This window comes from Heptranchias perlo, chromosome 39, assembly GCF_035084215.1.
Source record: "Heptranchias perlo isolate sHepPer1 chromosome 39, sHepPer1.hap1, whole genome shotgun sequence".
Classification (NCBI taxonomy): domain Eukaryota; kingdom Metazoa; phylum Chordata; class Chondrichthyes; order Hexanchiformes; family Hexanchidae; genus Heptranchias; species Heptranchias perlo.
In genome coordinates, this window is record NC_090363.1 from 9241169 (window position 1) to 9265026 (window position 23858).

Sequence of the window (23858 nt, forward strand, 5' to 3'; positions counted from 1 at the left end):
TCTAGATTGGAAAATTGCACATGTCACTCCGCTTTTTAAGAAAGGAGAGAGAGGGAAACCGGGGAATTATAGACCAGTTAGCCTAACATGTGATGTGGGGAAATTGCTGGAGTCTATAATTAAGGATAGGGTGACTGAACACCTTGAGGATTTTCAGTTAATCAGGGAGAGCCAGCATGGATTTGTGAAAGGTAGGTCGTGCCTGACAAATCTGATGGAATTTTTTGAAGAGGTGACTAAAATAGTGGACAGGGGAATGTCAATGGATGTTATTTATATGGACTTCCAGAAGGCATTTGATAAAGTCCCACATAAGAGACTGTTAGCTACGTTAGAAGCCCATGGAATTGAGGGAAAAGTACGGACTTGGTTAGGAAGTTGGCTGAGTGAAAGGCGACAGAGAGTAGGGATAATGGGTAGGTACTCACATTGGCAGGATGTGACTAGTGGAGTCCCACAGGGATCTGTCTTGGGGCCTCAATTATTCACAATATTTATTAATGACTTAGATGAAGGCATAGAAAGTCTCATATCTAAGTTTGCCGATGACACAAAGATTGGTGGCATTGTAAGCAGTGTAGGTGAAAACACAAAATTATAAAGCAATATTGATAGATTCAGTGAATGGGCAAAACTGTGGCAAATGGAATTCAATGTAGACAAATGTGAGGTCACCCACTTTGGATCAAAAAAGGATAGAACAGGGTACTTTCTAAATGGTAAAAAGTTAAAAACAGTGGATGTCCAAAGGGACTTAGGGGTTCAGGTACATAGATCATTGAAGTGTCATGAACAGGTGCAGAAAATAATCAATAAGGCTAATGGAATGCTGGCCTTTATATCTAGAGGACTGGAGTACAAGGGGGCAGAAGTTATGCTGCAGCTATACAAAACCCTGGTTAGACCGCACCTGGAGTACTGTGAGCAGTTCTGGGCACCGCACCTTCGGAAGGACATATTGGCCTTGGAGGGAGTGCAGCGTAGGTTTACTAGAATGATACCCGGACTTCAAGGGTTAAGTTACGAGGAGAGATTACACAAATTGGGGTTATATTCTCTAGAGTTTAGAAGGTTCAGGGGTGATCTGATCAAAGTTTATAAGATATTAAGGGAAACGGATAGGGTGGATAGAGAGAAACTATTTCCGCTGGTTGGGGATTCTAGGAATAGGGGGCACAGTCTAAAAATTAGTGCTCGACCTTTCAGGAGCGAGATTAGAAAACATTTCTACACACAAAGGGTGGTAGAAGTTTGGAACTCTCTTCCGCAAACGGCAATTGATACTAGCTCAATTGGTAAATTTAAATGTGAGATAGATAGCTTTTTGGCAACCAAAGGTATTAAGGGATATGGGCCAAAGGCAGGTATATGGAGCTAGATCGCAGATTAGCCATGATGTTATCAAATGGCGGAGCAGGCATGAGGGGCTGAATGGCCTACTCCTGTTCCTATGTTCCTATATGGGGTATCCCAGTGTCTAGTTATGTACATGGAGTATCCTAGTGTCTAGTTATGTACATGGAGTATCCCAGTGTCTAGTTATGTATATGGAGTATCCCAGTGTCAAGTTATTTTTATGGGGTGTCCCAGTGTCCAGCCGTGTATATGGGGTGTCCCAGTGTCTAGCCGTGTATATGGGGTGTCCCAGTGTCTAGCTGTGCATATGGGGTGTCCCAGTGTCTAGCCATATATATGAGGTGTCCCAGTGTCTAGCCATGTATATGGGGTGCCCCAGTGTCTAGTTAAGTATATGGGGTGTCCCAGTGTCTAGTTATGTATATCGGGTGTTCCAGTGTCTCGCCATGTATATCGGGTGTTCCAGTGTCTAGCCATGTATATCGGGTGTTCCAGTGTCTAGCCATGTATATGGGGTGTCCCAGTGTCTAGTTATTTATATCGGGTATTCCAGAGTCTAGCCATGTATATGGGGTGTTCCAGTGTCTAGCCATGTATATGGGGTGTCCCAGTGTCTAGTTATGTATATCGGGTGTTCCAGAGTCTAGCCATGTATATGGGGTGTTCCAGTGTCTAGCCATGTATATGGGGTGTCCCAGTGTCTAGTTATGTATATGGGGTGTCCCAGTGTCTAGCCATGTATATGGGGTGCCCCAGTGTCTAGTTAAGTATATGGGGTGTCCCAGTGTCTAGCCACGTATATGGTGTATCCCAGTGTCTAGTTATGTATATCGGGTGTTCCAGTGTCTAGCCATGTATATGGGGTGTCCCAGTGTCTAGCCATCAGGTACCAACTCAAAAGTATTTTGCTGCATTGACTGTCACACTGCTGACTGAACTGATGAATCCTGTCTGATTCAATAATTACATTCAGGTTATGAGTTTTACTGGAACTTTCATTCATTCCCACAATTTAAATACACTAAATGTTTCAGGAAAAACTAGAAACATCTTTGGATTTGTTGAAAAGGAAAATGGAGGAAATGATTGAAAACAAAAGTAAAGAAGAGGAAAAAATGGGAGAGCTAAAGGTAAGAGTCTATTCCACTTTATTAATTTTTTAAAAATTCATTCTCTGGGTATGGGCTTCGTAGGCAAGGCTGGCATTAATTGCCCATCCCTAGTTGTCCCTGAGTTGGTGGTAGTGGGTCGTCTTCTGGACTAACCTGCAGTCCAGGGCATTAAAGGGGGTAATTGTATAAAGACATACTCCCAGTGCACTCACTTGGTGGTGGGGGGGGGGGGGAGATTTGGGGTGACGGAGAACATTCGCTCGCCCACTAGTGGTGCCCCTTGATCCCATCCCATTATTCTGTGGTCAGGGGCATTTGTATGGATCAGGCGGCTGCCCGCAACATCAACAATACAGCCGGGGCACCCAGAAAACCTGCTGCGGGGCTTGGTCGCATTGTAAGGTGGCAACGCGAAGGAACCCAATTGTAGTTTGACCACACTTGGAGCACTGTGCACAGTTCTGGTCTCCATATTACAAAAAGGATATAGAGGCACTGGAGAAGGTGCAAAAAAAGATTCACAGGATGATACCAGAATTGAGAGGTTCTTACCATCAGGAAAGATTGAACAGGCTGGGACTGTTTTCTCGAGGGGAAAAAAAGAAGGCTGAGGGGTGACCTGGTAGAGGTCTTCAAAATTCTCAAGGGGTTCGATAGGGTAGCTGGAGAGAAGATGTTTCCACTTGTGCAGGAATCCAAAACTAGGAGGTCATAAATATAAGATAGTCATTAATAAATCCAATAAAGAATGCAGGAGAAACTTCTTTACCTAGAGAGTGGTTAGAATGTGGAACTTGCTACCACAAGGAGTGGTTGAGGTGAATAGCATAGATGTCTTTAAGGGGAAGCTAGATAAACACATGAGGGAGAAAGGAATAGAAGGATATGCTGATAGGGTGAGATGAAGTAAGGTGCGAGGAGGCTCGTGTGGAGCATAAAGACCCACCGCCACCAACTCAGGGACAACTGCGAAGCCCATATCCAGACTAGTTGGGCCGAATGGCCTGTTTCTGTGCTGTAAATTCTATGTAATTTCTCTGCAATGAGAAAGGTTGGCCTTTCATTGTAGTGGAATCGATCGCTCTGCCATTGACAGTAGCAGGGAAATCTCAGCCTTTTAAAAATGTTGATGCCTGCAATGCCCTGACGATGAGGGGCAGCAGAGGTTGGCAGAGGTCCCTTGCAAACAACATTGCTAAGGCTTTACATGCGCCTGCCCTCAAGTGGGCCAGAACTTAATACAGGAGGAAAAAGAGGCGGAGACTAATCAGGTCCCCGGCCCAATATCTGTTCCCGCCCACCCTAATTAAGGCATCATTGCGTCAAGATGCCAGAGGGAGTTCAGCCCCATTGTTGTCTCCCATGTGGATTTGTAATTCTTGCTGACATTGCTATTTGTGTAGCACTGCTCCAGGGAGGCTTTCCCTATTGTCAAATTAGAATCGTGGAGTCCAACAGCACAGAAGGAGGCAGACAAGGAGGAAGAACTGCACCAATCAGAGACACGGTGTTGCCCGAGGTCCTGCCCGAGAGAAGGGGGGGCTCTTTGATTTTCAGTGGTGAGGATCATCCTGCAATAAGAGAAATTTAGGTGGGGAGGTGTGCACCATTGAAAGGGAGCCCACCCCATCTCCCTGTAATTGCTGTGACTGGGCAATCCAGTACGCCCAGTCACAAGGCAAACAATGAAAGTACAGCGTGGATCTTCTATCAGAGTCTTTGCAAATAATATTTTGTGTCTTAACAGAGGTGTCAAAATATCAGGAAGAGAAATGACATAGTATATTGATCAGCTGCATAATTTTTTGGATTCTTAGGATGTGGTCAATACCAGCAAGGCAGTGTTTATTGCCCATCCCTAGAAACCCTGATGGCATTAATTTATCTGCCTATCTCTAGGCTAATGACGTTCTTGAACTTCCCTTAACTGCTGTTGGAAGTGTGCGCCTGATTCCCGCCCGCCACTTTGGGGAGTTAGGAGGCCGCTGGGCAGTGACCTAAAAACGGGTGCTGGGCCACCCGATTTACAAAGAAACATAGAAAATAGGAGCAGGAGTTGGCCATTCGGCCCTTCGAGCCTGCTCCGCCATTCAATATGATCATGGCTGATCCTCTATCTCAAAACCATATTCCAGCTCTCTCCCCATACCCCTTGATGCCTTTTGTGTCTAGAAATCTATTTAGCTCCTTCTTGTATATACTCAGTGACTTGGCCTCCACAGCCTTCTGTGGTAGAGAATTCCGCAGGTTCACCACCCTCTGAGTGAAGAAATTTCTCCTCATCTCAGTCCTAAATGCCCTACCCCGTATCCTGAGACTGTGACCCCTCATTCTAGACCCCCCCCCACCCCAGCCAGGGGAAACATCCTCCCCGCATCCAGCCTGTCTAGCCCTGTCGGAATTTTATACGTTTCAATAAGATTTCTGGGCCATTGAACTTTGCAGCACAGAAGGAGGCCATTCGGCCCATTGTGCCTGTGCTGGCTCTTTGAAAGAGCTATCCAATTAGCCCCAGTCCCCCGCTCTTTCCCCACAGCCTTGCAATTTTTTCCATTTTGAGTTCATATCCAATTCCCATTTGAAAGTTACTATTGAATCTGCTTCCACCGCTGCATTCCAGATCATAACAACTCGTTGCGTCAAAATAAAATGTCTCCTCATCTCCCCTCTGGTTCTTTTGCCAATTATCTTAAAGTTGTGACCTCTGGGTTACCGACCCTCCTGCCACTGGAAACGGTTTCTCCTTATTTAGCTATTGAATCTGCTTCCACCGCCCTTTCAGGCAGTGAATTCCAGATCATAACAGCTCGTCTACCCGTGAAGGGAACTCTTGCTGTCACATTAGTACAAACGTTCTCCGGGACTGGCATTTCCTTTGCTGCAGGTACGAGCAGAGGAGCTAACGGACGCAATCAGAGCGGAGTTTGCGAAGATGCACAAGTTCCTGAATGAGCGAGAAGAGGCCATGAGAAGTAAACTGAGAGAAGAAGAAGAAAATATATTGAAGAGGTTGGAAGGCAACATGAAAGCAACTATGGAGGAAATGTCAGCTATTGAGGGAAGAATCTCAGAGCTGCAGACACGATTGAAGATGAGAGAGGCTACAGAGATACTCAAGGTAGCAATTAATATGGAAAAACTTTTTCCTGATTTGGAACTTCCACCAGTTTTGATATTAATGTCTGTTCTTTATTTCTCTCTGTTTAGGACATTAAAGACCTTCTCACCAGGTAGGTCCAGTGTCATTGTGTGTACCTAACCTTGCACTTTGGTTATTGCTGCTCACACGCACAGTCTCTTTTCCCAGGTGCGATATCCAGCCCCAGAGGCCAGAGGAAGTTGCCGTCGAGTTGACCATGGAAGTATTTGGTGAGCCCTTCCAGTTTTTCAGGGTGTGGAAAGAGATGAGGAGAATAATCGAACCAGGTAAGACTCGCAGTCCCCCTCTCTCCTTGCAATCCTTCCCTTTCGCTCAGTCACTGGAGGGGTTGGGTGGGGTGGGGGGATAGATTTTCAACCCACCTCTGTCCTTTGAATTCATCGAAAATCAGTCGGTTTCTATAACGGGCGGCCGATCCGCAAGACCAGATTGTGCCCCGGGTGGCAAGTTGAAAGTCAACTCCATGAGCTTTGCCCTTGTGCGGTGACTGTTTTCCCATTCTGTGGTAACGGCCTTCAATTTGTGCAGTAATAAATATCCAAAATAGGATTCACACTTCTCATTGAGTGCTCTTGGGTCTGCAGTATCTACAGGCCCTATTTGGATGAAGACACCATGCCAGAATCAGGCCAGAGTGGAAGACAAATCAGTGGGTTAAAGCAATGATCTATGTTTTTTTGTCTTTATGGGTTGCACAGGTACGTTAGAGAGTTGGGGAGCTCTACACAGTGTTGAAGACCCATTAATTTGCCCATATCCCAAGTTGCTCAGATTAACGGATCTTTGTGTTCTGATTTAGGATTTATCCTATCGATCAAAAACAATGCGTTTCCAAATTGCAAGGCCCACAAAATTTAAAGGGACAAGCCAGCAAACAGAGCTTAGTTCCCTTAAATTCGGGGCCTGTATTTGGTCCACAGGGTTCCGATAGAACCCTGCCCTGTTCAGCTCCTGGGTTCAAATCCAGAAAAGGCAAAAGGAATAACAATCTTCTCTCTCCCTGCTGGTTCTGACAGTCCTGTGTGAAAGCAGTTCGGGTCAGTCTCAATTTAGTTCCTAATGGACATCAGTCCCAACATGAGAGTGTTCCATTCTCCAACATTTCATTCCCTCACCCTGATAAGCACAAAAATAATTGCCAAAACAAACTACTCTCAGCTCATTTTCTATATAGATGTAGTGAGCGACTTGTTGAATAATTGTCTGTTGAGCAAAAAACATTGACAAGACACAAGAAAGACGTGCATTTATATAGCGCCTTTCACAATCTCAGGACGTCCCAAAGCTCTTTACAGCCAATTGAGTACTTTTGAAGTGCAGTCGCTGTTGTAATGTAGGAAACGGGGGAGCCAATTTGTGCACAGCAAGATCTCACAAACAGAAATGTGATAATGATCAGATCATCTGTTTTTAGTGATGTTGGTTGAGGGATAAATATTGGCCAGGACACTGGGGAGAACTCACCTGCTCTTCGAAATAGTGCCATGGGATCTTTTACATCCACCTGAGAGGGCAGACAGGGCTTCAGTTTGACATTTCATCTGAAAGACGGCACCTCTGACAGTGCAGCGCTCCCTCAGTACTGCACTAGAGCGTCAGCAAAGATTTTATGCTTAAGTCTGTGGCATGGGACTAGAGTCTGCAGCTTTCTGACTCAGAGATGAGAGAGGTACCAACTGAGCCATGGCTGACAATTGAAGTTAGTCCCTGTCATTTAGTTTCAATGTGAATTATTACAAGTGAGGAGGGCCAGTTCAAATGAATTGCCACCTCTCTCCAGACAGGACTGGGTGCCATCTTGAATATCCATTGAGAATGGTGTGGTAAATTGTTGGGCTGAATTTGCCCCAGGAATTTCTCCTTTCATGAGTGAGTAGAGTTGCTGGGAGAATATTTAGCTCCATGGATCCACACCTAGAATAAATTAACATGTTTCCAGACTCCCCATTGGTTGCCATGTAGATGGAAATGGAACTGTTGCCTCTTCAGTCCCGTTCATCCATTAGAAATGGTGTCCCCACCGCCCAAAAATTGCCAGAATTCAGCAGGCTGGGCTCAGGGAGGGAAACGGAGGTCCTACAGCTCCTGATAACTGAGGCCTTGTCCTGGAGCGAGATCTTTATTTTAAATAGATTGATGAAAATCTGCACTGTGTAAATGGGGCCGAGGGAACGGTGAGGGTTCAAAGGTGAGGAATCCCTTCAGATTCCCTGTCGCTGGGGCTCCACAGCTCTCGGGCTGAGGAAAGTGGTGATGGCCCATCGTCGCCTGTACAGATCTCGTGATTCAAGTCCTGGTTTTTCTCATGGTAACAGCTTCCCATTCATGTTCTGTTTCAGTCCCAACGTCTCTGACCCTGGACCCAGGGACGGCAAACAATCAACTCGTCTTATCTCAGGATCTGACGAGTGTGAAGGAAAGTGACAAAGAGCAAGACCTGGAGCAAGATCTCCCTGATCCACCAGAAAGATTTGATGAATACTTATGTGTTTTGAGCTCACAGAGTTTCACATCAGGGCGACACTACTGGGAGGTGTTTCTTGGAAACAAGGTCCAGTGGGTTATAGGTGTCTGCGGAGAGTCTGTCAACAGGAAGAGAAACATCCTAACTGTACCTTCACAGGGATACTGGGTTATAGGTTTGTTTAATGAGAATGATTACAGGGCATCAACCCTTCAAAACACTGTCATTCCTGTTGAAATGAAACCTTGGAAGTTGGGGGTTTACCTGGACTATGAGGGAGGACAGGTGTCATTTTACAATGCCGATGACCTGTCTCACCTGTACACTTTCACCGACACATTCACCGAGAAACTCTATCCCTTCTTTAATCCATGCAATAACCTAACTGGCAAAAACTCTGATCCGCTAACATTGCTCACTGGTTAACACTGTATCTGTTTCTCGATCTTTACATATGTGGGGGTGAAATCGGGCATAGGAGGGGACGCAAAACAGGCGGTGTCGCTCGGGCCGCCTGTATACGCCCCCTTCCATAGTCAGTTCCACTGCCTTCAATAGAAGTGAATATGGGGTGTGTGGTATAACGGGCGGCAGATCTGATTCTGCCTGTTTTGCGTGCCCCCGCCCAGGTCTAAATTTCCCCCCATCTTTCTGTCTGTGTCTGTCGATCTAGCTGTGCCTGTCTGTCTACCTGTCAATACCTAGTTGTCTGTCTGTCCACCTGCCCGTTTGTGATGTGTGCATTTTCCTGCGTCATTCCCTTGTTGCCTGTCTGAGTAAGACTGCTACAGGGGGACACTTACAACCAGCGGTGACCGGTGCCCATTGCATTGGAGACAACCTCAGTTCCAAGGGGCAACAGACCTTGCTATAACTCCCAATTCCCCTTAAGGTGTTTTAAAGAATTTTGTGGTGTTCGCTATTACTTTAAGGTAGGAATGTGGCTGGTTCCTATTCAGTTGATCTATGATCTATGTAGGTGGGGGACAACGTCAGCCAGAGGTCCTGCTCCTGATCACCATCCACGGATCTTCATAGAAAATGTACTTATCTGGACATCAGGTGAGGGCAGCCAGCACAGTCGAATAGCTTACTCACACTCGCTGGCTGAAGTACTGAAAGGCAACACACAAAGCACTGTACACCAGCAAGAGTCAGGACTTCAGGAGAGGATTAGAGGGCTTGTTTTAAATAAAATATATATTAAAAAGAAAAGAAAGAACTTGCCTTTATACAGTGCTTTTCACTGCCTCAGGGTGTTCCCAAAGCATTTCACAGCCAATGAACTGTTGTAATGTAGTAAACACAGCAGGCAACTTGCGCACAGCAAGATCCCACAAACAGCAATGCCATTGTGTGAAGCAGAAACATTGGCACAGATCAGTTGGCTTGAATGGCCTGTTTCCATGCTGTAAATTCTATGTAATATATATTGTAATATCATATATATTGTGTAACACTTCTCCTGAGCTTCAGAAAATATTAATAAAAATGTACCTATTTGCAATTTCTTTTTCATAATTCAGAAACACTGTCAATTACCCCCAATCTTTGCAATTTGCTCAGTCCTGATGTTGAAGTAAAGATTAGTGACTCCACCAGCATCACTCCCTGCAATTAGATTTTGGGTGTGGAGTTTCCAAATGATCTAATTGTATTTATTTATTTATTTATTGCAGGTATGTTACCTTTCCCTGGGGGGGACACATCCCTCTTTTGTCCTGAATTTCACTCCTTGTTGGCCATTTTTGTACTGAAACTAAAATTGGCTAAGGAACACCGGGCTCTGAGATCTACACCCCGACGTGGTTTCGATTTTGATCACGGAATACAAAGGCTGTCACGACAAGGGAGCCGGAATCCGAGAGTTGCTGCTCTGCGTGTTCATCAGCCCAAGATTTTCCTCCCATTCATTTTAATGGAAAGGAAAATCTCAGGCAGGAAGGCTGAAAACCCTGCTCCGAATGCTCGGTGCTACACTGCACTCTGTCACCAGTTCTCAAAGATAGGAAGTAAGAGTACAAAGTCCTTCTGCTATAGTTTTTCGTGCACTTTTGTTCTTTTAGTGGCTTTGCATTCCCTCACTGATACACGAAAATGACAGGCAGGAAAAAACCAGGGAAAAACCCTGGGCCAATAAGGGAAAATAAAACTCTGGAAAATTCCTCTCCGACCCCCCCATCCCCAACCTCAGGCGATCGAAACCAGTCCAGGAGATCACTTGGACTGAGTGTTATCATATAGAAGGTAAGTGTCTTTATAGATTCGATCTCTCCCCAGTCAATAACTGGTTCATCTCCCTCTTGAAGGCTGCAGAGAGTCAGCACCGACCACGCCAACCCATTCCAGACGCTCCCTGCTCTGTGGGAATAGAAGAATCTGGCTTTTCCCTCTACTGGATGGGCACTAGTGTCCTTCCCTGCGGGGGGAAGCACTTCAGCATCAATCCCAATAGCGTTTTGCACCCCTCCCCCCCAATTTTGCTTTATATCTATCCCACAGTAGTACCTCTGCCCATCCGCACTCTGTGATGCACTTTCTCTTTATCAGGATTGGGGAAGGGGCGGCAGCATTGCCTGAGATGTGAATCCACAGACCCAAAATCCCCCATTCAGACTTTGACTATCACGAGATTATTATTTCCAAATATATTCGAAACAGGCTCCAAATACATTCTGTACATCAGGTTATCTTGCAATTCACAGGTACGTTTGATGTACCCAGTCTCAGGAAGTGCTGGTGATTGTCCATCCATTTATCTTGAGAAGATGCTACATTTACCCTCGAGGTAGACAACTTCAGGCCATGTTCAACCTCAGACATTTGCAGAACATTCAACCAGAAAGGATGTTGTATTTTGGCTCCCAGTACACAGGTAGTTTGATAGGAGGGCCTAAGATTGTGGCTGTTCCCCATTTTGCATCCCTGAGCATCTAGTTCAAGGCCTTGCAATATGCAAATCTGCAATACTCCATCTCACACAGGCCCTCGCGAAGGAAGACCAGCAAGTTTTAGGCAAAGCAAAGGACGTCTTTAACCATAGAGTCTGTAGTACAGAACCAGCCCAGTTGGCCTATGCCGCAGTTTATACTCCACATGAGCCTCTTCCCACTCTAATGGCCTCTTCCCACCCTGCTCCCGGTTCCCTCTATTGCCGACTCCCTCATGTATGCATCAAGCCTTCCCTTGCATGCATCATTGCGATCTACTTCAGCCACTGCATGGGGCGGCGATTTCCACATTCTCACCACTCTCTTTGTAAAGAAATCCCTCTAATACAGGAGGAAATGATGCAACTCCAAGGCCTTCCAGCATCAGTTGAGTTTTTTCTGGGCCAGCGTCCCACGGAAAGATCCGTGGTGCACAGAGGCCTGTGTAATGGAGTTGCCTGGGATAACACAGCCTCGACAAGAAAACCACTGCATCTCTGGGTGGAGCTTCTTTGCAAACGGCCATTCCAGAAGCAGGTGGGTAACATTCTCTTCCCCACCTTGCCATCAGTTGGTGTCAGTTGTGGCTCAGTGGGTAGCACTCTCGCCTCTGAGTCCGAAGTTGGTGGGTTCAAGTCCTGTTTTAGAGACACAACTTCCAGGTTAATGAGGTGCTAATGAGATGTTTGCCCTCTCAGGTAGAAGTAAAAGATCCCATAGCACCATTCAATAGAAGAGCAGGGGTGTCCTGGCTAACATTTATCCCTCACCAAAACAGATGATTTGGTCGGCTGTTTGTGGGATCTTGCTGTGCGCAAATTGGCTGCTGTGTTTCCTACATTACAACAGTGACACTTCATAAAAGTACTTCATTGGTTGTAAACTGCTTTGGGGCATCCAGCGGCCGTGAAAGGTGTGAGAGAAATGCAAGTCTTTCCCTCTTCAGTTTATGGATCTTACACTGTTTCACCAGAGGGTTTGTAGTCTGCAGTGAGATCGGTCTAGAACAAACTACAATGGAGTTTTGATCCCTGCCCATCTCCGCTTCCTTCTAAGCTCTCCTACTGCCAACCCTCTCTCACCGACCATCCTCCCAGCCCGGGTTCAATTCTTCCCCGTTTTGTCCTTTATATTGCTCTAGTTTTAACCTCTCTGTGTAAAAGTCATAGAGTCATAGAGTTATACAGCACGGATAGAGGCCCTTCGGCCCATCGTGTCCGCGCCGGCCATCAAGCCCTGTCTAATCTAATCCCATATTCCAGCATTTGGTCCGTAGCCTTGTATGCTATGGCATTTCAAGTGCTCATCCAAATGCTTCTTGAATGTTGTGAGGGTTCCTGCCTCCACAACCCTCTCAGGCAGTGAGTTCCAGACTCCAACCACCCTCTGGGTGAAAAAGTTCTTTCTCAAATCCCCTCTAAACCTCCCGCCTTTTACCTTGAATCTATGCCCCCTTGTTATAGAACCCTCAATGATTCGGGACAAAGTATTCGGGACATAAGGCTAGAAACAATTCGCGGAATATTGCAGCGAACTTCATCGGAAAATCAGTGAACTGAAGGTTGGTTCGCCAGCGCAGTAACATCGAAACTTGAAAGCGTTTAGAATCAGGAAGTGCTGAGTGTGAACATGGCTTCCAGACGGCAGGCAGAGAGTTGGACCGAGGAGGCAATTTGTCCCATCTGTCTCGATTTCTTCATCGTTCCGGTGTGGGCACAACTTCTGCCCCTCTCGTATCACACGGCGTTGGGAAAAGAAGGAAAAGGACAAACTCCCGCCCGGAATGTAGAGAGGAGCCTGCGTTAAAAAAAAACCTCAGGGCCAATCGGGCTTTAGCGAATCCGGCCAAAAAAGCTCGAAAATTAAACCTGTATCCGAAAGAGAAGGAAAGTAAATTTCACTATGAGGGACATCAGAAGAACTGAAGCTGTTTTGAGAAACTGATCTGCCTTATTTGCAGAGACGCGCGGGAACACAGAGACCACCGCCTCATGCCGATTAAAGAAGCTGCTGAGAGGTAAAGATAGAGAAGATGTTTCCACTTGTGGGGGAGACCAAAACTATGGGATCATCAATATAAGATTGTCACTAATGAATCCAATAAAGAATTCAGGAGAAACTTCTTTACCCAGAGAGTGATGAGAATGTGGAACTTGCTACCACAAGGAGTGGTTGAGGTGAATAGCATAGATGTCTTCAAGGGGAAGCTAGATAAACACATGAGGGAGAAAGGAATAGAAGGTTATGCTGATAAGGTGAGATGAAGTAGGGAGGGAGGAGGTTCGTGTGGAGCATTAATACCGGCATAGACCAGTTGGGCCGAATGGCCTGTTTCTGTGCTGCAAATTCCATGTAACACTTTTAATCCGTGATTTTTCTATCCCAATTCCAGGATGAGCTGAAATCTGCCTTAGACTCTCTCAGAGAGAAGGAAACGCCTGCTCGAGAAACGGAACTGGAAGAGAAGCAGAAGATTTCCCAAGTTCGGGTAAAAGTCTCCCTGTGCTGATTTTCCTGGATCTGGGTTAGTTTTGTCCCTTCATCGTGATTTCACTTTGTAGGAACAGTTGAGGAGTCTGCAGACCCGCATCACATCCGAGTTCGCTAAAATGCACCAGATACTCACCGAGAAAGAGCAGAGTTTTAATCAGAGATCTCAGGGAAAAAGAGGAGAGGATAGTGGAAAGAATGGAGAGAAACCTTTGAGAAATTCAAGAGAATTTAAATTCGATGGAGGGAAAACTCTCAAAGTTGCAGAAACAGATGGGGCAAAAAGATAGTCTGCTGTTCCTGAAGTTGAGGATTATATTGCTGTTTAGATCAATGATGCTTCAGCCCGTCATAAAATAACAGGAGAATTTTGAAGTAAATGCAGAATTTCTTCAATAATTTGAAACTGATTTAATCTGATTGGTTGTTTTGTCGATTCCGTGGTGGATCTACTATTGTCACTGAATTATCCACCTCCCACACAGTTGATGTGTGACCTTGAGCTTCCAGTCGCTTGCCACTTTAATTCTCGATCCCACTCCCACTCTGACCTCTCTGTCCTCGGCCTCCTACACCGTTCCAATGAAGCTCAATGCAAGCTCGCCACAATTTACAGACTGTGCTGTTCGTACCTTGTTTACAGATGTGGTGTATTTACCCTGTTTACAGCCTGTGGTGTATGTCTCCTGTTTGCAGATTGTGGTGTATATCTCCTGTTTGCAGACTGTGGTGTATTTACTCAGTTTACAGACTGTGCTGTATGTACCCTGTTTGCAGATTGTAGTGTATTTACCCTGTTTACAGACTGTGGTGTATGTACCCTGTTTGCAGACTTGGTGTATTTACTCTGTTTGCAGACTGTGGAGTATGTCTCCTGTTTGCAGACTGTGGTATATTTACCCTGTTTGCAGACTGTGGTGTATTTACCCTGTTTGCAGACTGTGGTGTATGTCTCCTGTTTGCAGACTGTGGTGTATGTCCCCTGTTTGCAGACTGTGGTGTATTTACCCTGTTTGCAGACTGTGGTGTATGTCTCCTGTTTGCAGACTGTGGTGTATGTACCCTGTTTGCAGACTGTGGTGTATTTACCCTGTTTGCAGACTGTGGTGTATTTACCCTGTTTGCAGACTGTGGTGTATTTACCCTGTTTGCAGACTGTGGTGTATGTACCCTGTTTGCAGACTGTGGTGTATGTACCCTGTTTGCAGACTGTGATGTATGTACCCTGTTTACAGACTGTGATGTATGTACCCTGTTTACAGACTGTGGTGTACGTTCCCTGTTTGCAGACTGTGGTGTATGTACCCTGTTTACAGACTGTGGTGTATTTACCCTGTTTGCAGACTGTGGTGTATGTACCCTGTTAGCAGACCGTGGTGTATTTACTCTGTTTGCAGACTGTGGTGTACATACCCTGTTTGCAGACTGTGGTGTATTTACTCTGTTTGCAGACCGTGGTGTATGTACCCTGTTTGCAGACTGTGGTGTATGTACCCTGTTTGCAGACTGTGGTGTATGTACCCTGTTAGCAGACCGTGGTGTATGTACCCTGTTTGCAGACTGTGGTGTACGTACCCTGTTTGCAGACTGTGGTGTATTTACTCTGTTTGCAGACCGTGGTGTACGTACCCTGTTTGCAGACTGTGGTGTATGTACCCTGTTTGCAGACTGGTGTATGTACCCTGTTTGCAGACTGTGGTGTATGTACCAAGTTTGCGGACTGTGGTGTATTTACCCTGTTTACAGCCTGTGGTGAGTCGAAACTTAACACTATACCAATGCATTAATACCCAAACCAGTAGTACAAAGAGAATCTTTATTGAGCCCAACTTGTATACAAGTGATAATTAAGTTTGTTGAGCAGGTGCTAAGTACACCCTTGATAAGGATGTAGCTGACTACAGAATATAATAAGAAACAATGGTTGAGGGTACAACTTCCCCGAGTCAATGAAACAGCTCATGTTTATACAATTCAGTAAACAACGCCCATCTGTTACAGAATATGGGCGTACTTGTACATTCTTTATTGGCTCAGGTAGTTGGTCAATCAAGTAGTGAGCCTGCCCCTGAACACCCATAGCCATCTTATTACTTTGCACGTAGGCCTGAGCAGATGTTAGTCATCCCCTTCCTCCCCACATTCCTGACTCTTGTTATCAGTAGGGCTGAAGCCAGTCTCAAGGCTACATGGCCGTTCACCAACTCTATTCTTATTATATTCTGTAGTCAGCTACATCCTTATCAAGGGAGGCCAGGCTGGACTAAGCACCTGCTCAAATAACTTAATTATCAACATACCAAGGCTTAAATGTAATTACATAATTGTGCTTCTATGTGTGCTGTAGCTCAACCTATTATGTGAGTTAAGTGAGTTAATAAAGAGTTAATATGGTCAAGTATCCCTTCATGCACTTCCACAGGTGTATTTACCCTGTTTGCGGACTGTGGTGTACATACCCTGTTAGCAGACTGTGGTGTATGTCTCCTGTTTGCAGACTGTGGTGTATGTCTCCTGTTTGCAGACTGTGGTGTATGTACACTGTTTGCAGACTGTGGTGTATGTACCCTGTTTGCAGACTGTGGTGTTTGTACCCTGTTTGCAGACTGTGGTGTTTGTACCCTGTTTGCAGACTGTGGTGTATGTACCCTGTTTGCAGACTGTGGTGTTTGTACCCTGTTTGCAGACTGTGGTGTTTGTCTCCTGTTTGCAGACTGTGGTGTATGTACCCTGTTTGCAGACTGTGGTGTATGTCTCCTGTTTGCAGACTGTGGTGTATGTACCCTGTTTGCAGACTGTGGTGTATGTCTCCTGTTTGCAGACTGTGGTGTATGTACCCTGTTTGCAGACTGTGGTGTATGTACCCTGTTTGCAGACTGTGGTGTTTGTACCCTGTTTGCAGACTGTGGTGTTTGTACCCTGTTTGCAGACTGTGGTGTATGTACCCTGTTTGCAGACTGTGGTGTTTGTACCCTGTTTGCAGACTGTGGTGTTTGTCTCCTGTTTGCAGACTGTGGTGTATGTACCCTGTTTGCAGACTGTGGTGTATGTCTCCTGTTTGCAGACTGTGGTGTATGTACCCTGTTTGCAGACTCTGGTGTATGTCTCCTGTTTGCAGACTGTGGTGTATGTACCCTGTTTGCAGACTGTGGTGTATGTCTCCTGTTTGCAGACTGTGGTGTATGTACCCTGTTTGCAGACTGTGGTGTATGTCTCCTGTTTGCAGACTGTGGTGTATGTACCCTGTTTGCAGACTGTGGTGTATGTACCCTGTTTGCAGACTGTGGTGTATGTACCCTGTTTGCAGACTGTGGTGTATGTCTCCTGTTTGCAGACTGTGGTGTATGTACCCTGTTTGCAGACTGTGGTGTATGTACCCTGTTTGCAGACTGTGGTGTATGTCTCCTGTTTGCAGACTGTGGTGTTTGTACCCTGTTTGCAGACTGTGGTGTATGTACCCTGTTTGCAGACTGTGGTGTTTGTACCCTGTTTGCGGACTGTGGTGTATGTACCCTGTTTGCGGACTGTGGTGTATGTACCCTGTTTGCAGACTGTGGTGTTTGTACCCTGTTTGCGGACTGTGGTGTATGTACCCTGTTTGCAGACTGTGGTGTATGTACCCTGTTTGCAGACTGTGGTGTATGTACCCTGTTTGCAGACTGTGGTGTTTGTACCCTGTTTGCAGACTGTGGTGTATGTACCCTGTTTGCAGACTGTGGTGTTTGTACCCTGTTTGCAGACTGTGGTGTATGTACCCTGTTTGCAGACTGTGGTGTTTGTACCCTGTTTGCAGACTGTGGTGTATGTCTCCTGTTTGCAGACTGTGGTGTTTGTACCCTGTTTGCAGACTGTGGTGTATGTACCCTGTTTGCAGACTGTGGTGTTTGTACCCTGTTTGCAGACTGTGGTGTATGTCTCCTGTTTGCAGACTGTGGTGTATGTACCCTGTTTGCAGACTGTGGTGTATGTACCCTGTTTGCAGACTGTGCTGCATGTACCCTGTTAGCAGACTGTGGTGTATGTACCCTGTTAGCAGACTGTGGTGTATGTACCCTGTTAGCAGACTGTGGTGTATGTACCCTGTTTGCAGACTGTGGTGTATGTACCCTGTTTGCAGACTGTGGTGTATGTACCCTGTTTACAGACTGTGGTGTATGTACCCTGTTAGCAGACTGTGGTGTATGTACCCTGTTTACAGACTGTGGTGTATGTACCCTGTTTACAGACTGTGGTGTATGTACCCTGTTTGCAGACTGTGCTGTATGTACCCTGTTTGCAGACTGTGGTGTATGTACCCTGTTAGCAGACTGTGGTGTATGTACCCTGATAACAGACTGTGGTGTACATACCCTGTTTGCAGACTCTGGTGTACATACCCTGTTTACAGACTGTGGTGTATGTACCCTGTTTGCAGACAGTGGTGTATGTACCCTGTTTGCAGACTGTGGTGTATGTACTCTGTTTACAGACTGTGGTGTATGCACTCTGTTTACAGACTGTGGTGTATGTACCCTGTTTGCAGACTGTGGTGTATGTACCCTGTTTGCAGACTGTGCTGCATGTACCCTGTTAGCAGACTGTGGTGTATGTACCCTGATAGCAGACTGTGCTGTATGTACCCTGTTAGCAGACTGTGGTGTATGTACCCTGTTAGCAGACTGTGGTGTATGTACCCTGTTTGCAGACTGTGGTGTATGTACCCTGTTTGCAGACTGTGGTGTATGTACCCTGTTTACAGACTGTGGTGTATGTACCCTGTTAGCAGACTGTGGTGTATGTACCCTGTTTACAGACTGTGGTGTATGTACCCTGTTTACAGACTGTGGTGTATGTACCCTGTTTTCAGACTGTGCTGTATGTACCCTGTTTGCAGACTGTGGTGTATGTACCCTGTTTACAGACTGTGGTGTATGTACCCTGATAACAGACTGTGGTGTACATACCCTGTTTGCAGACTCTGGTGTACATACCCTGTTTACAGACTGTGGTGTATGTACCCTGTTTGCAGACTGTGGTGTACATACCCTGTTTACAGACAGTGGTGTATGTACCCTGTTTGCAGACTGTGGTGTATGTACCCTGTTTGCAGACTGTGGTGTATGTACCCTGTTTGCGGACTGTGGTGTATGTACCCTGTTTGCGGACTGTAGTGTATGTACCCTGTTAGCAGACTGTGGTGTATGTACCCTGATAGCAGACTGTGCTGTATGTACCCTGTTAGCAGACTGTGGTGTATGTACCCTGTTAGCAGACTGTGGTGTATGTACCCTGTTTGCAGACTGTGGTGTATGTACCCTGTTTGCAGACTGTGGTGTATGTACCCTGTTTACAGACTGTGGTGTATGTACCCTGTTAGCAGACTGTGGTGTATGTACCCTGTTTACAGACTGTGGTGTATGTACCCTGTTTACAGACTGTGGTGTATGTACCCTGTTTGCAGACTGTGCTGTATGTACCCTGTTTGCAGACTGTGGTGTATGTACCCTGTTTACAGACTGTGGTGTATGTACCCTGATAACAGACTGTGGTGTACATACCCTGTTTGCAGACTCTGGTGTACATACCCTGTTTACAGACTGTGGTGTATGTACCCTGTTTGCAGACAGTGGTGTATGTACCCTGTTTGCAGACTGTGGTGTATGTACTCTGTTTACAGACTGTGGTGTATGCACTCTGTTTACAGACTGTGGTGTATGTACCCTGTTTGCAGACTGTGGTGTATGTACCCTGTTTGCAGACTGTGCTGCATGTACCCTGTTAGCAGACTGTGGTGTATGTACCCTGATAGCAGACTGTGCTGTATGTACCCTGTTAGCAGACTGTGGTGTATGTACCCTGTTAGCAGACTGTGGTGTATGTACCCTGTTTACAGACTGTGGTGTATGTACCCTGTTTACAGACTGTGGTGTATGTACCCTGTTTGCAGACTGTGCTGTATGTACCCTGTTTGCAGACTGTGGTGTATGTACCCTGTTTACAGACTGTGGTGTATGTACCCTGATAACAGACTGTGGTGTACATACCCTGTTTGCAGACTCTGGTGTACATACCCTGTTTACAGACTGTGGTGTATGTACCCTGTTTACAGACTGTGGTATATGTACCCTGTTTGCGGACTGTAGTGTATGTACCCTGTTTACAGACTGTGGTGTATGTACCCTGTTTGCGGACTGTGGTGTACGTTCCCTGTTTGCGGACTGTGGTGTATGTACCCTGTTTACAGACTGTGGTGTATGTACCCTGTTTACAGACTGTGGTGTATGTACCCTGTTTGCAGACTGTGGTGTATGTACCCTGTTTGCAGACTGTGGTTTACGTTCCCTGATTGCGGAATGTGGTGTATGTACCCTGTTTACAGACTGTGGTGTGTGTACCCTGTTTACAGACTGTGGTGTATGTACCCTGTTTTGCGGACTGTGGTGTATGTACCCTGTTTGCGGACTGTGGTGTGTGTACCCTGTTTTGCGGACTGTGGTGTATGTACCCTGTTTGCGGACTGTGGTGTATGTACCCTGTTTGCAGACTGTGGTGTACGTTCCCTGTTTACAGACTGTGGTGTATGTACCCTGTTTGCAGACTGTGGTGTATGTACCCTGTTTACAGACTGTGGTGTATGTACCATGTTTGCAGACTGTGGTGTACGTTCCCTGTTTGCAGACTGTGGTGTATGTACCCTGTTTGCGGACTGTGGTGCATGTACCCTGTTTAGAGACTGTGGTGTATGTACCCTGTTTGCAGACTGTGGTGTATGTACCCTGTTTGCAGACTGTGGTGTATTTACTCTGTTTGCAGACTGTGCTGTATGTACCCTGTTTGCAGACTGTGGTGTATGTACCCTGTTTCCAGACTGTGGTGTATTTACCCTGTTTGCAGACTGTGCTGAATGTACCCTGTTTGCAGACTGTGGTGTATGTACCCTGTTTACAGACTGTGGTGTATGTACCCTGTTTGCAGACTGTGCTGTATGTACCCTGTTTACAGACTGTGGTGTATTTACCCTGTTTGCAGACTGTGCTTTATGTACCCTGTTTGCAGACTGTGGTGTATGTACCCGGTTTGCGGACTGTGGTGTGTGTACCCTGTTTACAGACTGTAGTGTATGTACCCTGTTTGCAGACTGTGGTGTACATACTCTGTTTGCAGACTGTGGTGTAAATACCCTGTTTGCAGACTGTGGTGTATGTACCCTTTTTACAGAATGTGGTGTATGTACCCTGTTTGCAGACTGTGGTGTACATACCCTGTTTGCAGACTGTGGTGTATGTACCCTGTTTACAGACTGTGGTGTATGTACCCTGATAACAGACTGTGGTGTACATACCCTGTTTGCAGACTGTGGTGTACATACCCTGTTTGCAGACTGTGGTGTACATACCCTGTTTGCAGACTGTGGTGTATGTACCCTGTTTACAGACTGTGGTGTATGTACCCCGATAACAGACTGTGGTGTACATACCCTGTTTACAGACTGTGGTGTACGTACCCTGTTTGCAGACTGTGGTGTACATACCCTGTTTACAGACTGTGGTGCACATACCCTGTTTACAGACTGTGGTGTACATACCCTGTTCACAGACTGTGGTGTACATACCCTGTTTGCAGACTGTGGTGTATGTACCCTGTTTGCAGACTGTGGTGTATGTACCCTGTTTGCGGACTGTGGTGTACATACCCTGTTTGCGGACTGTGGTGTACATACCCTGTTTAGAGACTGTGGTGTACATACCCTGTTTGAAGACTGTGGTGTTTGTACCCTGTTTGCAGACTGTGGTGTATGTACCCTGTTTGCAGACTGTGGTGTATGTACCCTGTTTGCAGACTGTGGTGTATGTACCCTGTTTGCGGACTGTGGTGTACGTTCCCTGTTTGCAGACTGTGCTTTATGTACCCTGTTTTGCGGACTGTGGTGTATGTACCCTGTTTGCAGACTGTGGTATTTGTACCCTGTTTGCAGACTGTGGTGTATGTACCCTGTTTGCAGACTGTGGTATTTTTACCCTGTTTGCAGACTGTGGTGTATGTACCCTGTTTTGCGGACTGTGGTGTATGTACCCTGTTTGCGGACTGTGGTGTATGTACCCTGTTTGCGGACTGTGGTGTATGTACCCTGTTTGCGGAGTGTAGTGTATGTACCCTGTTTGCAGACTGTGGTGTACGTTCCCTGTTTGCGGACTGTGGTGTATGTACCCTGTTTGCGGACTGTGGTGTACGTTCCCTGTTTGCGGACTGTGGTGTATGTACCCTGTTTCCAGACTGTGGTGTATGTACCCTGTTTGCAGACTGTGGTGTATGTACCCTGTTTGCGGACTCTGGTGTATGTACCCTGTTTACAAACTGTGGTGTATGTACCATGTTTGCAGACTGTGGTGTACGTTCCCTGTTTGCAGACTGTGGTGTATGTACCCTGTTTGCAGACTGTGGTGTATGTACCCTGTTTACAGATTGTGGTGTACGTTCCCTGTTTGCAGACTGGGGTGCATGAACCCTGTTTGCGGACTGTGGTGTATGTACCCTGTTTACAGATTGTGGTGTACGTTCCCTGTTTGCAGACTGGGGTGCATGAACCCTGTTTGCGGACTGTGGTGTATGTACCATGTTTGCAGACTGTGGTGTACGTTCCCTGTTTGCAGACCGTGGTGTATGTACCCTGTTTACAGACTGTGGTGTACGTTCCCTGTTTGCAGACTGTGGTGTATGTACCCTGTTTACAGACTGTGGTGTATGTACCCTGTTTGCAGACTGTGGTGTATGTACCCTGTTTGCAGACTGTGGTGTATGTACCCTGTTTGCAGACTGGGGTGCATGAACCCTGTTTCCAGACTGTGGTGTATGTACCCTGTTTACAGACTGTGGTGTACGTTCCCTGTTTGCAGACTGTGGTGTATGTCCCCTGTTTACAGACTGTGGTGTATGTACCCTGTTTGCAGACTGTGGTGTATGTACCCTGTTTGCAGACTGTGGTGTATGTCTCCTGTTCGCAGACTGGGGTGCATGAACCCTGTTTGCAGACTGTGGTGTATGTACCCTGTTTGCGGACTGTGGTGTACATACCCTGTTTGCGGACTGTGGTGTACATACCCTGTTTACCGACTGTGGTGTATGTCTCCTGTTCGCAGACTGGGGTGCATGAACCCTGTTTGCAGACTGTGGTGTATGTACCCTGTTTGCAGACTGTGGTGTACGTTCCCTGTTTACAGACTGTGGTGTATGTACCCTGTTTGCGGACTGCGGTGTATGTACCCTGTTTGCGGACTGCGGTGTATGTACCCTGTTTGCAGACAGTGGTGTATGTACCCTGTTTGCGGACTGCGGTGTATGTACCCTGTTTGCAGACTGTGGTGTACCTACCCTGTTTGCAGACAGTGGTGTATGTACCCTGTTTGCAGACTGTGCTGTATGTACCCTGTTTACAGACAGTGGTGTATGTACCCTGTTTGCAGACTGTGCTGTATGTACCCTGTTTACAGACTGTGGTGTATGTACTCTGTTTACAGACTGTGCTGTATGTACCCTGTTTACAGACTGTGGTGTATGTACTCTGTTTCCAGACTGTGGTGTTTGTACCCTGTTTTCAGACTGTGGTGTATGTACCCTGTTGACAGACTGTGGTGTATGTACCCTGTTTGCAGACTGTTGTGTATATGTACCCTGTTTGCGGACTGTGGTGTATGTACCCTGTTTACAGACTGTGGTGTACATACCCTGTTTGCAGACTGTCGTGTATATGTACCCTGTTTGCGGACTGTGGTGTATGTACCCTGTTTACAGACTGTGGTGTATGTACCCTGTTTACAGACTGTGCTGTATGTACCCTGTTGACAGACTGTGGTGTATGTACCCTGTTTGCAGACTGTGGTGTATGTACCCTGTTTGCGGACTGTGGTGTATGTACCCTGTTTGCGGACTGTGGTGTATGTACCCTGTTTGCGGACTGTGGTGTATGTCCCCTGTTTGCGGACTGTGGTGTATGTGTACCCTGGTTACAGTCATGGTGTAAATACCCTGTTTACTTCAAGGAAGGAAATGACCCAAGGCGCTTATCAGCAGCGTAATCAGACAAATATCTACACCGGGCCGAAGAAGGAGATAGTAGGAGAGGTGACTAAAAGTTTGTTTGAAGAGGTGGCTTTAAAGGAAGGTCATAATGGAGGAAAGAGCAGGGGGAGGTGGGTGGGAGGAACCCTTGGCTGCTTTGTGACATGGCTCCTGGCTGTTTTGTGATGTGGCTCATGGTCAGTTAGTGACACGGCTCCTGGTTGCACGTTGATGTCACATGGAGACAGGATTTAGAGACCTGGTTGCACACGATTGGTGACGGTTGCCCTGCACTAGAGCTGGAGCTGGAG

At 46.4% G+C, this 23858-nt stretch overlaps 1 protein-coding gene across 2 annotated transcripts in view; it reads left to right on the top strand.

The window, feature by feature from the left end:
- The window catches only part of LOC137305207 (E3 ubiquitin-protein ligase TRIM39-like), a 35089-nt gene that overhangs the window by 1957 nt on the left and 9274 nt on the right, over positions 1 to 23858 (top strand). The window contains exons 2-6 of one of the 2 annotated variants that reach the window (XM_067974034.1): positions 2391 to 2486; positions 5353 to 5586; positions 5676 to 5698; positions 5776 to 5894; positions 7968 to 8267. In XM_067974034.1, the coding sequence (XP_067830135.1) occupies positions 2391 to 2486; positions 5353 to 5586; positions 5676 to 5698; positions 5776 to 5894; positions 7968 to 8267 (772 nt within the window). Of the gene's footprint in view, positions 1 to 2390; positions 2487 to 5352; positions 5587 to 5675; positions 5699 to 5775; positions 5895 to 7967; positions 9600 to 23858 lie in introns of those variants that run through there. The other variant, XM_067974033.1, reaches the window with a different exon arrangement.